Below are 18,918 nucleotides of genomic sequence, written 5' to 3'. Positions count from 1 at the left end.
TCTTATTCTCTAGCACTTTCCCTGACTGCTCCAGGTACCAAACTCTCCTCAAACACTATCTACCATAAATCCTCCCCAAACGTATCCAATTTCCACTCTTTGCTGAATCCTTCGCTACCATCTCGCTCGCCAATAATTTCTTATCCATTCTAACCCTGGGAAATCCCTCCTCCAACTATTTGACCAAACTTGCATATAGACAACGTTGCCATACCAGCCTGAGAAACTGTAGGGACAGTCAAGTGATAGCCACTCAGTCATCATCTAACTATACAAAGCTTATGTAAACCAGTACAACAACTGTCTACATCTCTGCTGCCTCTCTGACAAGAGACAGCCTACCATGCACCTGCTGTGGCCGTGCTGTTAGAGCAATTGCCAGGACAACTCCAAAGAGTGAAAAAAACAGCTAGGCTCTATTTTCTATATCACCTGCCTGACAGTCCAGAGTAATCACCTTAGCAACTACTGGCCAAGAAACTACACCTCCTTACTAACACCATCTACAGCCACACCAGAAAGAACAATCGCCATAAGGTTGAGCTGACCCCTGGCATATGAGACTTCTGAGCATGGACCTCGGTAGTCCCTTCTTCTTAACATCTGCAGCCTCACCGGCTAGAGGAATCTCTAAAATGAATCAGCTTATTAGTGAATGCTCAAACTTCTTGTTGCCCTTGCCAGACCGATAATCTTTGTTGGTACAGAAATGCAAACTCTGGAACACACTCCCTAAGAAAATAAGGAAAGTTAGCAATCACCTAGAATTTGTAAGAACAATAACGATCCAGCTGTTTGCTGCAATCCTACATTTCACATTTTTTCACTACATTCTTTATGAAATAGTACTCTGCAGCATACATGCTACAACACAATTGGAACACTCTGCCTGTCTTCACCCTCAACATGTCTTCCATAGACAGCACAGAAACCAGCATCCTTGCAACAAGGCACGATAAATGGAGTAGGTACTGTAGTGTAGTTCCTAGTTTCCCACTAGGCCCTGCGCATTGGAATAACATAAACAGTAGTATCGACGTGGAACTGCGGATATTCCAGGCCTCCACTGACTATGCTAAACTTAATTGGGTTGTGTTACCAACTAGCTCAGAGGTCACTGGAAACTTTCTCCTCTGCATAGGAAGTGATCAGCTTCCTTGGCACAGACAAGAAGGGATTCAGCTTTCCAACAACCGTGCAACATGACAACTTTGCTCCTCAGATCAAGAGTCGATCTCTAGGGTCGTGTGAAACAATAGACCTGTATTTCACTCAGTCAGTCTAGTGCAGTTTACTTTCACGAGATGTAGAGAACTGAGAGACGGGCGTTTGTCAATAAAGGGTTAACATTTATTGAACAGTCTTTCTTCTCGTACAAGAGAAATGTATTGCCACAATTGCAATAATTGTTATTATAAAAAGTACGTACAGTAAGATAAGTATTGCGAAATAGAACTGTAAAAGCATTGATATGGTTTCTTAGCCATACAATGGTTTAAAGTAATAAAACATATATACAGTCATATATACATTAGGCTAACATACTCAACTGGTGCTTCTAACTAAGCCTACCCCAGTGTGCCTGACCTAAGCCTAACACGTGAAAAGGGGAGTGAGTAAGTAGCTTAAGTTAAGTTGGTTTTGCCAAGGTTTGTTTCAAGAATTCTCGTCTAAGGGTTTAGTCAACACCATACCTCTGAATAGAATGATGGAGGATTGGTATCTCCTTCAGGGGTCTCTCTCGATATCCCAGTCACCCGCGAGGGTAAACCGGAAGCGCCGGGACTGGATTTCTCTGCACGAGAAAGGCAGCTGCTTCTCTTCAGCGCGTCGAGGAAGGAGGGGGGACAGCGTCCGCGGGCAGCTGGAATCTGCTGGATGTCTTCGCAGAGGGACGGCTGTTCAGCTCCTTAAGCGTACTGCACCATAGTTTGCGCTTTAGCGGCGATAATGGTATCAGCAGCTTCACCACCACAGGATAGCAGGCTGCAGCGACAGAGTGCTAGATTTACCAACACGGGGTCTTGCAGCTCACAGCTCACAGCTTACAGCTCTCATTGCTTAAGGCAACGTTGGTAATATTTATACCTGACAGGTGCCGGGTTTGACGCAAGTTTGCTGGACATAAGACGTCAATTAAAGATGTCACTAGGAAGTGATAGTTATCAGTTGCTCATTAGAGTTCTATTACTAATCAAAACATAGCAAGCGGGGATTTCCAGGTTTGTGGAGTTTTTATCTTGTTGAAGAACTCGGAGTGTTATCTAGGAATATCAGATAGTGACTACTGCTCTGTCATTGCACTAATTGGTCGCAAAGGAAGTGGCAGAGGGAACTATGCTGGAATGTGGCTCTGTTCGTGTGAGGCCAGAGATGACTTTTCAGAAAATCGCACTTGAACGGTTATGCCAATATAGGGATTAAATGGATTTATAGCCGAATAGGGGCATAAGGTCACAGTATCGATCAGGAACCTAGATAAACACGCAACACCCACTCCACGGGTTAATGTCCATCAAAATTACTCAAACTAAAGCAATTAGATGCATGTGTAACATTGCCCACCCCAAAATACATAAATGCATTCGAAATAGGCGTACTTGTAATACATGGATTTAGGTACTGTACGTTTTTTTTTTTTTTAAAAGCATAGAAATCATTCACAGGATTATTGCATATAAAATCATTGAACGATTATGCATAAAGAATTACACATGAAGTATCTCTGACAGAAGAAATGCGAGATAAATCATCACATAAAAATGCATTGTAATAACATGTGTGCTAAATGTAAATGTATTGGCATTTATATAGCGCACTACTTACCCGTAGGGTCCCAAGGCGCTTCGACCGCTGCGAAACCCTTCCTGGCTTCCCTGAGAGATGGTCCCTTAATGGGTATCTCCAGGGTGAGACCAGGCATCCCCGGCGGTCTGGTGGGGCCGTTAGTGAAGATGAGGCAAGCTAATGCCCAGAGTTGCCGAGTGTGATCGCTGATCAGAGTGGGCACCGTGGCGAGAGAATTATCGAGTCCGCTGACCCTGGTCCAGAAACCTGCCGCGCCGGGAATCGAACCCTGGTCCCGGGCCGTCCTCTGCTCTCGGGTCTGCCGCCTCTAACCAGTGAGCCACACTACTTCACTGCTAGAGGCTGGTGTAATGTTATGTCTCTAGATGTGTTTAGAAATAGAAGTGTGAAGCTTCTGTTCTCTAAGAATAGTTTTTACGTTAAGCAAAGAATTGTTCGTGCCAAAAAAGGTCAATGTTAGAAAAATTGTCCAATTCAAAGAAAATAGATTTCCAAAGCTCTTGGCAGTTTTTGTTGATCAAAACTGAAGGCCGAATTCAGAGTTCATGGGAACGCTGTGTGTCGGAAAAGCTTCTAAAAGTTATTGTTTCTGTACGGGTGAGAACATCGTATCAGACAGGCTCTCAAAGAATTGGTCTACAAATTCAGGTGACAGTTCAACCAAATTAGATAGCGCTGTAACTTGGCAGGTGTGAGAATGATTGCTGTCATCATATTCGGGAGCAGCAATGCTCACAGCTCGTTGTACCTGGATGATGTTGCTTTTGTCACTCGCTCCACTGTTACCACCTGGCTGTAGTACAGGAGTCTCCACGAATGCCGTCATCAGGATTGGTAGCCGCTGGGGACAACACAATGCGTGAGCCGTTATTGGACTGAGCATAGTATCGACGTCCATTGGTACTGCTGATGGAAGTGAAAGACAGATGTCCAACACGCATTCATCGCCGCAAAGCATACACCGTAACACAGGTAAAATGCAATTTTGCCATATCGGTCTGAATGAAAGGAACCAGGTCATGTTTAGATCTCTCAGCCTGGCCAATCCGAGGACGTTAGTTATCCTGTCCCGGTAGCGCATTGCTAGGATTGTCTCTTCCATTCCCATGGGAGCTATGTCTGAGCCGAGGCTTGCCATAACGAAGCAGGAGGGTCAAAAATAGAATCCCTGCGACGAGTCCCCAAAATAATGGTATGCCGCCAAAAATGGAGTGCACAAAATTAGGAAAGATTCCCAAAATTGCCTGGAAGGGTGTTAGCAGTCCCGTAAAGACTGTCTTAAATATGCCTGGGATGCTTGTTGCACTAGACATGTTAAGGAGTTGGCTGAACATTTCTACGAAATGCACGGGGCAATTTGTTGATAAAAGGTCATGAACTTCAGTAGCTGTCCTTGCAACTAGAAGATCATACGTCTCTTTAGATGACGTTATAGGCACTGTTGTCTGTAAAAGTACAGATTTCATTTTGCTTAAAGTATCAATTCGTATAGAATAGAGATTCAGATGAGGCCAGATGGGAGTCACTATGTCTGGAGGCCCACTCGGAAACAATGCTTGCATACAGCATTTGACCATGGATGTTACTTCTACTATATAACTTTTCCCTGGCACGAGGCCACAACATCTGTGATCCGTTCTAAGAATGTAACTCCCGTTCGAAAGTTGCATAAAGAAGGGCTCTATCTGAGTTGCAGGTGTGACTAGCTGGTGGCATGAAAGGTTGTTTGAATTTCCATCACATGCTCCGTGTAAATTAATACCCTGACACAAAAGTATACCGCTTAGTGCGTATTTACAGTTCTCACCACTAAGAAATACATTTTTGTCGCTGTCACTATAGCAAGAATGAGTGTATGGTAATTTCCATATAGATTTTACAAATCCTTTACCCAATTGTTCATATTGGCCAGCAGGTATGTACTCAAGGCACTTTTTTAATCGGAAAGTTGTTATCGGAATTGTGATAATTCCGTGTATTATCCATTCAATGACAGGACTCTCTGACATTGTCAATGGTAATCTCTCGAGTTTTTCGATGCTCAGGATTGTATAGTCTGCTCCTTTCTGTGCCAAACTGATCTGTTTATCAGTAAGGTTAAAACTGGAAAATAATGACGTTGTGTTGATTAAACGCCAAGGCACATAGCCTGAACGAAGATTTTGCAGCGTCCAGCCTAATTCTATAATAGAACGCAATTGAGACTGGCCATGTTGTAACATTAGCAAATCTCTGTCTATCACATCAAAGGCAGAGGATACAATATTGTCCAACGAATATATTCTGGAAGACAGAGTCATTAACCCATTGTCTACTACAGAAAGTGATTTCTCCAAATTAATACGATCAATTTCTCGTATTTTTTCAGCAGTTTCAATTTGCTTTACTTTCCAAGCCTCGTTGTAAGCAGCATAGATACTGGTCGCTATGAAACGCTTTTGACGCTGTTTGCGTGGTCCAAGAATGAAATCGCGCAAATCAGCACCTTCTTTTAGTAAAGATAAGTGTTGCTTAATTTCAGCCAGTGTGGACGAAGTAAGCCATTCGAGGCAGGGTTTCCCTACACTGTATGTTGTTATAATCCCTGGATGTTGTCTCTGGGAATATCTCGAGTCTAATCTGGTCATTTTTAAACCCTGTGTTTTATTCAGGAATCTATCTTGACAGCTGTTTGTGTCAGTAGGCCAGATTAACCACTTTTTCCAATCAGGATGTGTTCTGTTGAAATGTAAAATTTGTGACACGCCTAACTCAATATCTGCGGTTACATTTTCAGGTATTGGCTTTGGTATAGACGGTGTTTTAAGGTCTTTGTTCTTAGCTAGGCCAAGACAAGATGTTTGGTGTATTGTGTCATTCAAAAATAACATTTGTTCTGGTATCATGCAGGTTCTAAATAGTGCTTCTATGCCTTGCACCTGCCAATCTTTTGTACCCCAAATTGTTTTCGTTTCAATATTATTTTTCCAATAATCAAAACCAAATGTCATCATTTTGTCATAAAATGCTTCTGAATATATCAATTTAGAATTTGTCAGCATTGTTTTCATTCCTGTTTTATCTAACAGTTTATAATAAAACGTTTCTGCATCACTGGTGTTAAACCCTGAGAAGTATTTGAATTTCTCAAAGAATGCTTTAGAACTGCTTTTAGGTGGTGTAGAACAATGTTCCCATTGATTATACATAAAAACATTTCTAGGCTGTGCAGATTTATGCAAGTAATGATCCCCATAGTGGGTGTAACAGAATAACTGCTCATAACTAGATGAACCTTGTAAATAATCATGATCTGTGAATCTAGCTGACATTACTAAATCAGACATCATATCATTAATACTGTTAAAGTCCCAATCATCAGAGAATGTACTCGGTTTCACAAAGTCACTTAAGGAAACCTTTAGTTGATGAGGATACTTCAGGATTTCGACCGGACCATATATCTCATAGTCTGTTTTCTCCCATACTACCCCACCAGGTATTGGAATTGCTGTGACATTTACTGTTGACAGTTCTCTTTTCTTCACGTGGGATGATCTGTGTGGTTTCAGGACTAGTTTGATGTTCTGACTTGCTGTGTCCATTGTAATATATTTTCCTTCAATGAATTTTCCCAAACACAGTACCATGATGTGCCAAAGCAGGAGGAAAAATACACCTAGACCGAACCAGAACTCTAGCCAAGGGGAAACAAGGTAGATTTCCTTCAGTTGATGAAAGAGTTCTGTTGCTTTTTCTTTAAAAGACTTTTTTGTTTCTGGCATCACTTCGGGGTCGTTTAGATCTTCAGAGAAGTTGTCGAAGTTGATGAAATAACCAGAGGCAGTTCTGTCAATTGATGGGATTGTTCTTTCAATCTGTCTCTCGGTAGCACTTTCTGATGCCACATCATTGTAGACTGGTGTTGTTTCTTGACGAACTGTTTCAATCTGTGTTTCAAGAGGCACGAGTTCCATGGCATTATTGCATAGTCCTTCATTGTGCACTGCAAGCTGATCGAATGTGATTAGTCTTTCAGTTTGAACCTCTTAGATTGTTGCAAGTTTGGGTATTCTGTTGTTTCTCGGGAGTCCTCTGGGCCTACTGTTGATTATAGGCCACATGCTTGTGGTTTTACCAGATCGATAGACACGACTCTGTTCTCCTTTTTACCAGCAAGGGGCGGTAGCACAACTGATCTTGTTCCGGTGACTGCCAAGACAGGTACTGCTTTTCTGTAAGAAGGCCCAAATTCCTTCTTAACCGCGATCTTTTCTCTGACTAGATCCCCAATCTTTGGAATCCAGACAGGCCTTGCTGGGGCTGTTGCGGGTGGTACCTCGTCAGTGGTACTTGGCTGTTGCTTTAACTTTATGTTGCTTAATGATTTTCTTGTTTCATTCAGTTCCTGTAAAACAGCCAAACGATCCTTTACATCAAAGTGCGTTGTTTCTTCTTGTACCACTGACATCTGACTATCGAGGTCCTGAACTCGCATTCTAATTCCGAACAATAGTTCGTATGGGCTGAAACCTTTTAGAGAATTTCTTGGCATGTTGTTAAGACTAATCTGGACACTTATTAAATGTTTGACCCACCCAGCGCCTGAACCTAATACCTTCGCTGTTATAGATTGCTTTATGTCCCGGTTTTTTCTTTCTACCACACTGTTCCCTTACGGGGTATGACGGACAAGAATACCGCAACCCAATTCCCATGCTAGCCATGGCCTCCTTATAGGCTCGAGAGCTGAAAGCAGGACCCTGGTCAGAATGGAACGTGGTAATTGCGTATGTGCCGATAAAGACTCGCAAATCTTTTATAACCATTCTAGCGTCAGCCGAGCGCTGGGGGCCTCATTTTTTAAGTGTGTTTAGCCTTAACTGATTAATAGGACGCAGGTTGGGGTGCAGGCAGCGTTACGCTGTTTCTGATCGGTAGCCGGTAGCATGGTTCACTACTGCGATCCCTATTGCAGTTTTCACAGTTGTTTGCATATATTTGGTGTTCTACACTCATTCCCGGCCACCAGTATACTGATTGTAATTCAGTCAGAGAAACCTTAATTGTTTGGTGTCTCAGACCCAAACCCATATGTGCGTCTGCTATTAAAAATATTCTCCTGTTCGTATTTGAAATTACTCTGTCCCCCACTCCAGGGATTCGAGCAAAAGGAACGGAGTTTGCATCGATTATGTATGCATAATTGAGTGGATAGTTCACGGGTAGTGCTGCACAGTCGCCTTTTACGGTCGTTCTTACTGCCAGCATGGTTTCCCCGTCTATGTATTTATCTGTACGCTTTTTTGTGGCTACGGAAGCCGGTTTAGTTGCTTCCGCGGTGGCTGTATTAGCCAATGAATTCCCTGCAACGTGAACGCCATCACGTTGAAGACTCTGTGCGTGAATCACGTGAGTCTTTTGTAGTTCTTTACTTAAAAGAGCTACCTCGTTCCAGAGCAATTTATGCTTTATTGTGGCACCTGTGTCATCTTTGTAGTCGTTTTCAATCCAACTCTGCAGTTTGTTATTGTAAGAGTTGACGCAAAAATGAGAATCGCACACTATAAGTGTCGGGAATTCACGTTCTGCATTTTCAAGCGCCATCTTTAAAGATCTGATTTCAGTTCTCTGAACCGAACAGTTTCTTACAGATTCAGTTTTTGTTACTTTCGGTCTGATTTTACCGCACAGCCAACGACATTTAATGATCGCACATGCTGCGTCGTAGGATTTTCTCTCTACGTTGAAATGCTGTACAGAGCTATCTGTATAGATTATACAGGCATATTGTGGGAGAGGTAGGATTTCGATTGGCAGAGGATATTCTTCTTCATATTCTAAATCATTCAGTTCTTCGTATTGCGGGGCGAAATAGTATTTCACGTCTTCCGCTCCTAGAGAATCTATGCACTGTATCCATTTCGGATCCAGTGACACTGTAGGCAGGTTTACTGGGCTGAATAGCGCTTCGAAGGCGGATTCCGCAGTGAGGATGTTAATCCTTTTGCCGTGTGCTAGTTCTCGTTCATTTGCTAATGCGATTTGCACTGCGTTCACAGTTCTTTCTGTGTGACTGAATGTTTTTTCTGCTTGTGTGTACAAGTGTGATTTAATTGAAATTGGTACCTTTTCTCCCTCATTAGAGGTTAGGTATGTGAATCCGCATCTTCCTGGGATGACTCGGATTACAAGATCACGTGTGTTGTCACGTGTGTCTAATTTTGTTTTTGCTAACATGTCTGTTTGCAGTGATCTCAAAATTTCTGTGTGTTTTTGAGTCCAATTGATTTGTTTAAAATCAGGTTTAATTAGTTCGTAGAGAGGTTTAACCCTCTCTGCGTAATTTAGGATGTAAGTTCTTCCGAAATTCAGAAAACCTAGAATGGATTGTAAATTCTTCAGCGTTTTTGGAGCTTGGAGTACAGCGCACTTCTCTAAGAAGTTGTCCGCTAGGCTTTTCCCTTCACTTGATAATTCGTACCCTAAAAACAGTACCGTCAGATGGGCAATTCGAGACTTTTTAAAGTTGAATTTGTAACCCTCTGCTGCGAACCCAAGTATAACTCTTTTCAAGTGAGTATCCAAGTCGTCGTCTGTGAGATAAATATCATCTACGTAAGATAATGCTTCATCATCATAGAGTTGTAGTAACTCTGTTACCCTAGCTGAGAATAGTCCTGGGCTGTTCTTGAACCCCTGTGGGAGTCGACAGAATTTTTTCTGCGACCCAAATGCGGAGAAAGCGGTCAAATATCTGCTTTCTGGTGCAATGTTTTGACAAAAGAAACCATTAGATATGTCTAATGTCGTTTTGTATTTTTTCCTAACTATGTTATTCATTAGGGCTGCACTATGCGAGTTTTGTACTGCAAAAGTTTTGCAACATGTATTAAGATGTCTGTAGTCCAAAACTAGACGATATGAATTGTCTGGCTTGGAGACAGGAAACAAAGGATTGTTCATTTGAGAGGTGCATGTTTCAATCACCCCCTGGTATTCAAGTTGATCTAAGATCTCCCTGACCTGTTTTTTAGCTTCTTGCTTTATGGGATACTGCCGTTGAGCAGTTGGTTCACTTTTTAGTTGGATTTTGTGAGGAGGTGAATCCTCATCCCATCCTACATGATTTTTATACAATGCAGGTGCCTGTGCTACTGCCCATTTCCGTGCATATGTATATTTTTTGTGAATCGGTATGTGATTCGAGAAGGCAGGCATAATCACTTCTTCGCCACGAGGGCACTCCCTGACAAACTCCGGGGGCCAATCTTTTTCAGCTAACAGAATATCATAGCCTTTTGAGAGCTTATCCCAAAAAAGACCCTTAATTTTCCTAGTCTTATCACCCTCTATACGCAATGTTATTTCGTATATATTTTATGGGGCTCGCTAAGTCTGGTGTTGGTAGTTTCAACCTGAATGTATTCATTCGTGTCCACTGTCTCCAGATGACTCATCAAGATCTTGCGCGCTATACTGATCTCTGCTGCACTGTCCAACATTGTCAATGCCCACTCCCCGTTTTTCAACTGTGTCCTCATTATTCTCGGCATGGTTGATTACTCTAATACTGGCTACCTTCTTTTTAGGAAATTGAGATTTTTTACTCTGAGCAGGTTCCTTGTCTTTGGACTTGGTGTGCTCTCCTGGGTCTGACCGTCCTCTTCTTTCCGAATTCTGTGGAAGAGATCGAGAGGGACGTGTATCAATACTTTGATATCTATCAGGTTTTTTCAGATTATCCCTATTTCTAAGGTTATACCTTTTCTCAGAGGGCTCCCTCTGGGGAGACTGGCGTTCTCGAGTCGGAGTTCTTTCCCTCCGTCGAGGAGACCTTCCTCTGGACTGGAAAACTTTTTCCTTGGGAGTGGATTGTTTATTTCCATCCCAGCTCTTTTTAGGAGTGTTTCAATTATTTTTAATAAATGATTTTTCAGGACTTTCGAGCAGTTGGGGTTTTACTGGTTTCCCACCCAAGCTGTCTCTACCTAATTCTTCATAGCACTTTTCTATGATTTTTGCAAGCTCAACAGGATCTTTTATATCTGTTTCCCTCACCTTCTGGCGAATCGCCACAGATGCTGCTTCTCCTCTAATGTTGGCTAATAATATAGCCGAGACCTGCTTGAAGTCTTTCAGTAATTTCATACCTAGATTTAAAGCGGGCTCTGGACCGAATTCATTTTGAATCTGTTTTAGCACTTCTGGTATTACCGCCATAGACGGAACACCGTGTGTTTTTGTGTAAATGGAAGCAAAGACTGTACCCCAAGTGTCACAGTCCTCCACGTGTGGTGCGATTCCCATAGGAAGGCAGATGGTCAAGATTCTGTGTTTCTCAATAGGGGTAGTATCAGGAAACACTGCCTCTATTTGAGTGATTTTCTGTGCTAACCAGAAAGGAATTTGTTCCCGTTTTACGGGTGTTTTACCAAGACATGAATGTATGTTCTGTGGTGTAATTTTATTTGTGTTCCCCGAGTGAGGGGTCAGCTGGTGTGAATTAACAGCTGGCTGGACTGTTGCAGTCCGCATTACATATTGGACTAATTGCCTATGTATTTTTATTAATGTGTTTAGCTGTACTAACAGCTCTTCTCTAGACATTTTTACAATGTCAGGATGTGGTGTGTAGCTGGCTAGAACCGGCCACGTGGCTCCTGGTCTACCTAGTGGACCGAGCCTAGTTATGTGATCATTGTGTTTTAGGGCGCCATTAAACCAGAGCAGGTGCTCTTGAAATTTAAGTGGAATTTCAATCTCCTCAAAAGGAGCGTACTCTTCCGGAGGTTTCTCTATTTTGTAATAGTGAAACTCTTGTGTTCTAGCGTTTGCCGCTGGAAAGTTTATCCATGAATAGAATACCTCTGTCTGCCGATACTCGTGAGCCTCTATCACGAAAATTACTGTACCACCTTGAGGTGTCAGTCCGTTCTCTATAAGTTTTAACGTTATAGATCTTCTTAAGTGGACCGGGATGATAATTGCATCCGGGTCTGTGTGTTCGGGACCTTGCTGAGTCGCAGCTACTGCGGCCCCAGAGGTTCCGTTATTTTCTGGCATTGTAAAAAATGCAAGGTTTGCAGAGTAGGTCTCCAAGGAGACAAAGATTAGGTGCACAATATTTTGGAACACTGTATCCTTCAACGTTGAATAAACCAGAGCTTTACATAGGAATCTCTTCCTACTAAGGTCGGGCGGATTGTTAACCTTTCACCCACTCCAGACGTCTATTGGAGTATTTACGGGAGAAAGGGGTCTGTGTGAAATATGCACGACTGAGTTACTCTACTGTCTTGCGTTAGTTTATCGCCTTACCAAACGTTGGGCGCCATGTAGTGTAGTTCCTAGTTTCCCACTAGGCCCTGCGCATTGGAATAACATAAACAGTAGTATCGACGTGGAACTGCGGATATTCCAGGCCTCCACTGACTATGCTAAACTTAATTGGGTTGTGTTACCAACTAGCTCAGAGGTCACTGGAAACTTTCTTCTCTGCATAGGAAGTGATCAGCTTCCTTGGCACAGACAAGAAGGGATTCAGCTTTCCAACAACCGTGCAACATGACAACTTTGCTCCTCAGATCAAGAGTCGATCTCTAGGGTCGTGTGAAACAATAGACCTGTATTTCACTCATTCAGTCTAGTGCAGTTTACTTTCACGAGATGTAGAGAATAGAGAGACGGGCGTTTGTCAATAAAGGGTTAACATTTATTGAACAGTCTTTCTTCTCGTACAAGAGAAATGTATTGCCACAATTGCAATAATTGTTATTATAAAAAGTACGTACAGTAAGATAAGTATTGCGAAATAGAACTGTAAAAGCATTGATATGGTTTCTTAGCCATACAATGGTTTAAAGTAATAAAACATATATACAGTCATATATACATTAGGCTAACATACTCAACTGGTGCTTCTAACTAAGCCTACCCCAGTGTGCCTGACCTAAGCCTAACACGTGAAAAGGGGAGTGAGTAAGTAGCTTAAGTTAAGTTGGTTTTGCCAAGGTTTGTTTCAAGAATTCTCGTCTAAGGGTTTAGTCAACACCATACCTCTGAATAGAATGATGGAGGATTGGTATCTCCTTCAGGGGTCTCTCTCGATATCCCAGTCTCCCGCGAGGGTAAACCGGAAGCGCCGGGACTGGATTTCTCTGCACGAGAAAGGCAGCGGCTTCTCTTCAGCGCATCGAGGAAGGAGGGGGGACAGCTCCGCGGGCAGCTGGAATCTGCTGGATGTCTTCGCAGAGGGACGGCTGTTCAGCTCCTTAAGCGTACGGCACCATAGTTCGCGCTTTAGCGGCGATAATGGTATCAGCAGCTTCACCACCACAGGATAGCAGGCTGCAGCGACAGAGTGCTAGATTTACCAACACGGGGTCTTGCAGCTCACAGCTCACAGCTTACAGCTCTCATTGCTTAAGGCAACGTTGGTAATATTTATACCTGACAGGTGCCGGGTTTGACGCAAGTTTGCTGGACATAAGACGTCAATTAAAGATGTCACTAGGAAGTGATAGTTATCAGTTGCTCATTAGAGTTCTATTACTAATCAAAACATAGCAAGCGGGGATTTCCAGGTTTGCAGAGTTTTTATCTTGTTGAAGAACTCGGAGTGTTATCTAGGAATATCAGATAGTGACTACTGCTCTGTCATTGCACTAATTGGTCGCAAAGGAAGTGGCAGAGGGAACTATGCTGGAATGTGGCTCTGTTCGTGTGAGGCCAGAGATGACTTTTCAGAAAATCGCACTTGAACGGTTATGCCAATATAGGGAATAAATGGATTTATAGCCGAATAGGGGCATAAGGTCACAGTATCGATCAGGAACCTAGATAAACACGCAACAGTACTTACTCATACACTAAATAAACGCTTTGGGATGTTGCAAGAGGTGGGAATGCTCCATATATAACTGTACCTTTCATCCTTTCCATGCTAGTTTTGATGTCCTTCTGGCACCTGTTGTAGGCCTCTTCTAGGAGATATATCTGTTCTTCTTTGGTGATAACGTCATCTGTGTCCACCTGTCCGAAATAAGAATCACATGTGCTTTAGATGTCACTGAAGTTATATATCTAGGACCTCATTATGAGTTGACTTGTTATATGCCTGGTAGCTCCGCCCCCACATTTAACTCATATTTGGAGTACCAGTAATTCTGGAAGAGGGGTGGGACAGACACCTGTTTAGAAATGAGGAATAACAAAGAGAATCGGTAATTCAGGTTCCCCCAGTAATTCTTATAATATATCTGACATCGGGCCATATGTATGAAGCTGTTTTACGAATGCAAACACTGCAATTCGCAAAAAACTGTGTTTGCGGTCGCAAAACACAGCTACGCTATGTACGAGAGACATCCTGATTGCAAAATTGCTAATCGCTAAATTAGCGATTAGCAATTCTTGCGACTAATGGAATCTTCGAATATTCACAAACTGCTAAGCCACAATTGCAAAAATTGCAATTATGGACTTCTCAATTTGCGAATACGCTAAACGGAATGTATGAAAAAATTGCTATTTGTGAATTCCTGTAAATCGCAAAATTGCTAATCGCAATTACCACCAAGTCTGAACAGGTGGTAACCAGGTGCAACGTATTTAAAGAGGCCCACATTGCCACAGTATTTTTTCACAATGGCTGGGCTATATATAATAGCCAGGAGGCTGCGACTCAATGCTGCTGCACAGAGAAGTAGACGCCAGGAAAGGATCTTTAGAGCACGCATTACCCTGTTCCAGCGGACTGAGGAGGAGATCCATATTAACTACAGGCTGGATGAAGAGAGCATCCAGGACTTAATAGAGGAGCTCAAACCTATACTTGAACACCCCACATACAGGACACACACCATCCCCACCCATATACAGGTCCTGTGCTTGCTGCACCTCTTGGCATCAGGGAGCTTCCAGGGGGTGATAGCCATAGCAGGAGGGGTCTCACAGGGTCCACTTTTGTGATTTTTCCACGTGTTCCTTGATGCAACGGTACAGAGGCTGCATCACCACATCCACTTCCCCAGCACACCACAGGCACTAGACCAGGCGAAGCAGGCGTTCTAACAAATTGCACAATTTCCCCACATCATCGGCTGCATCGACCCATGTCGCTATATCCACCCCTCCAAGATTGAGTATGTGTTCAGGAATCGCAAGTCCTACCATTCCCTGAATATACAGGTGGTGTGCAATGCCAAGCATATTATCACTGACATCGTAGCAAAATACCCAGGCAGCTACCACGACTCATTAATCTTCCACCACGTGGGATCCACTGTCGACTCACAAATGGGGAGTTTGGTGAGGGCTACCTACTAGGTAATTGCATTGGAAACAAGGACACACTAGTAAAGTACAGCAGTGGCAGGACAGTGTTTAACCTTATTCCTCTCACCCCACAGGTAACAGTACGTATGCTGTCCATGACTACATAATGACTCCGTACCTGAATCCTGCCAACGCAGGGGAGCGGAGGTACAACTGTGCCCACACAGCCACTCACTGTACCATTGAGTGAACCTTTGGAATACTTTTGGAGCAGTTTCCGCTGCCTACATAAGAGTGGAGGGGCACTAAAATACAGCCCTGAGACATGTTTCAAGATCTGGTTGCGTGTGCCATGCTGCACAACATCGCCACCAGGAAAGGCATCCCAGTGGAGCTCACAGATTCAGAATCATCAGATGAGGAGCGGCCAGCTCCAGGATGCAGGCCAGCCTGTGTTATTGGTGCGGCTGCCGGGCGCAAAAGGCTTGATGAGATTACACAGAACTATTTCTAGGTCAGAAATGATGACACAATGCTATATATTTATGCAAGACTGTGTTTAATTTCCTTAAGGTCAGGATATATTGCGTCACACAGCCTGTGTAGCACACAATGTGGTTATTAATGTCCCACACATGTTGGACATACAGTGCGAAGAAACAATACTTAACTAATGTCTGTGTGCAATGGGTTAACACACCAATTGCCATTTGGTAGTCAGGGCATCTCAACGTTGGTGCTGACGGCTCGTAGCTCCTCGCCCTCTTCAGTAGCATCTGCAGCCATACCATGACGTGCACTACGGCGCCTGTCCCGTGGGAGCGGGGGAGTGATGCTGCTCCTCCTTGATTGGGCGTCCTCCTCCAGCAGACTAAGGACTCCTGTTCCAGCAGTGGCAGCTGCCTGCAGCTGGTCCACAGCACATGTGACCTGGACTATTCCAATGGCTACGTCCTGGCTGCAGTGTGCCACCTCATGCTGCATGCTGATGCAGGGCCATGACAGCACTGAGGTGGCTGAGGCCAGACGGTTGACAGGCCTTGTGTATAAGTCAAGGCATGTGTGGAGTCACTGCCTCTACCTGCACCTAGCAGACCGGTCCTCTCTTATCTCAGCACAGAGTGCCTCCAGGGCACCTGTCAGGCCCATGAAGCCCACCCTAATTTGCCTCTGAATGGATCTTATGCTTTTCCCCTGCAGGCGCTGCACTTCAACATGTGCCCCTCAAGCCCTCTGAAGACTGTCTCCTCTCCTGCAGCAGATGCGCTTGTGGATGGACGTGCCCTGCGCCTGGATGGTATTGCTGGAATGGGAGTTGAAAGTGATCGAGCTCTGTGTTGTGGCTCAGACTGTCCCTGGACTTGGTGGGCACATCATCAGTGTCCTCTGTTTCCTCCTACAGCGGTGGCAATGGTGTCACTGCAATGCGCTGGGGGCGTTTTGCAGAGATGACTGGGCTGCCTTCCTCCTCCTCCTCTACTTGCCCTGAAACCTCAGCGCTGTGGGATTCATCCTCCCCTCCGGTTTCAGGTGGTGCTGTGGACGTAAATGCACACATTAATTTGGTGTCCTGCCTTGCATTTGTCATGCAATAAATTACACTTTTTGTGATTACATGGGTCCTGACTGTCTGTATTTTGCCTTTCCTGATGCACTCATACTGGTTGACCCTGGCTGGGTGTCACTGCTCTACTGTTAGGTGCATGTGACAACATCTCCCGTAATGCATTGCTGTGTGTGCTTATGTGCCTGCACTGGACTTGCATTTTTGTTGTGTGCCTGGGTCTCTCCTGGGTGTGTGGTAGAAGTAGGGAGGTATCAGGGGTGTGATGGCATGCTTCTTACCTTGTCTTGGGTCTGGGCGGTCAAAGCTATCAAGGTCTGCCATGCCTCTCTCACTCTCTGGGAGCAGGGTCCCCTTGACCATTTCCTCAAGTGGCATGGAAGCGGTGGCAGTGGAGTTCCCAACACCAGTGTTTTTTGCCTCCCCCAGCCTGGCAGCAACCTTTTTACTTTGAGCGCTGGCGCATGTCATACCAGCATTTTCGCAAATCCTCAACGCTGCGGTGGGTGACACCAATGGAGTTTACCTTCTCCTGTATGTCAGCCCATATCATTCTTTGCGTGTCTCTGGCACACGCAGGTATTTCTTCCCGAAGAGCAGCTCATGGCTCACCACCATCTCCTGTATCAAGACCTCCTGCTCCCTTTCAGAAAACTTGTGTTTTCGCTGTCTTGGTGTTTCCCCCTTCTGCTTGTCCTGGCTCCTCTCACAGTCGCAGTGCAGTGGTGCCTCAACTCTCCTCCCAGTCTCTCATTCTGCTTCTGAAACTCAGGTGCAGCATGGGTAGTCACACTTCCTGGTTGTGATGTCATCAAGCTGCACCAGAATTTCTAATTATCAGATTTGCGATTCCTTAATTGCGAAATCGCAATAAGGAATCGCTATTTGGGTATTCGCAATGGGAAATGCGAATTTTAGGGAATCACTATTTATTTGCGGGATTTAATTTACATACTGATTTGTGATTCTCAAATTGAGATTCGCTAAAAATCGCAATTTGGGAATCGCAAATTCAAACTTTGATACAAATGGCCCATTATAGCTATATTTTTTTTTGAGTGGCTGAATTAGCTGAGGCTGCTGATTTAGGATTAAACTTGTAATGCTATGGAGCTGCCAACCGGATTTTTGGCCTCCTTAGTATTAAAGCGGGGCTCGGAATGAGGCGTAATACTGTTGTCCAGATCTGCTTGAGCTTTTTAAACTTTGAGGCCCATGGCTACTCTAAACTGTTATTTCATGTGTACATTATATTGTTTTCCTACAGCCCTATTATACAAAGCTCTGCTCAGTTTATTCTTTAAAAGCAGCTCTCTGTCTAAAAAAAAAGAAACAAAATACAGATATGAATTTTAATGTGGACTTGTAAGTTGTTACACGTTCCAGATCGTCGACAACTACCTCTGACATTTGTAGATAACCACATCTTTTTGAACGCCTAACAATATAAGTAGAGCTCACTATTTTATGCTATTTTTTACAAATCCGTTTGTAATTGTCAATGTTTGTTTCCTGCGCATTGTAACGGTATTTATACATACGTATTTCATGCTTTAATCCAGTCCACAAGCAGGGTGTGAGCTCCAAGCAGGACTGGCACAGGGCTTGGGGTCAAACACGCCCCCTACTGATGTACGTTTCACAACTGCCTTTCCAAAAAAAAAAAAAAAAAGAAGCTGGGCTCACGAGTTTCAAACCTTGAACTATGTCACAAAGACCAATCCATCATGCGATCTGGTTTATAAATCGTGAATAAAACGTCTTTATTGGTTTTCAGTTAACCTAAGCACAGTTATATATCTTCAAGGTATGGGTACAGTTCAAGACACATTGACTATGCACACAGGAACACAGAAATCGAAGCTACATGAAGCAGTAATAACGGTATGCTTCCCTCCAATATTTTCCTTTGTGTTAAAATTGACAAGTAAATTGATTAGATTACAGCCTTTTCTCAGTTATGGCCGCGTTACTTTCTTAGCCCATATTCTGCATGGCTGATGCCTGATTCAGTATCACCAGTCCCCCTGGTTCTCCATTTACGCAGTGCACCATCTCTAAACAGATCGCCTACTTCAGTGAAGCCAATCCTCTTTAGAGCCATAGAGACTACCCTTTCTTTACTCGTCGCAAGCCAGGTACAACTCTATAGAGGAATCAGAGGGGAGTATATGAGCATGCCCGCTTGTTTATCCAGGAGATTTCGCCAGTCTTGTATACTAGGATCAAGGGAATCCAAATTGCGGTGTATTAAATTATACTTGTGGTAATGTGGTCGGTTCAGCAGC

At 43.7% G+C, this 18,918-nt stretch overlaps 1 protein-coding gene across 1 annotated transcript in view; it reads right to left on the bottom strand.

The window, feature by feature from the left end:
* Positions 1-16,050, bottom strand: part of LOC147716934 (parathyroid hormone/parathyroid hormone-related peptide receptor-like) — a 296,895-nt gene extending 280,845 nt beyond the window's left edge. The window contains exons 1-2 of the mRNA XM_086919829.1: positions 15,799-16,050; positions 13,716-13,821 (exon numbers count right to left, since the gene is read on the bottom strand). Of these exons, the coding sequence (XP_086775955.1) occupies positions 13,716-13,821; positions 15,799-16,050 (358 nt within the window). The remainder of the gene's footprint in view (positions 1-13,715; positions 13,822-15,798) is intronic.
* Between the last annotated feature and the right edge of the window lie 2,868 nt (positions 16,051-18,918).

The sequence above is a fragment of the Lissotriton vulgaris genome, chromosome 5 (assembly GCF_964263255.1).
Source record: "Lissotriton vulgaris chromosome 5, aLisVul1.2, whole genome shotgun sequence".
Classification (NCBI taxonomy): domain Eukaryota; kingdom Metazoa; phylum Chordata; class Amphibia; order Caudata; family Salamandridae; genus Lissotriton; species Lissotriton vulgaris.
Note: the sequence above shows the minus strand (reverse complement) of the source record. Positions and strands in the feature narration are given on the sequence as shown.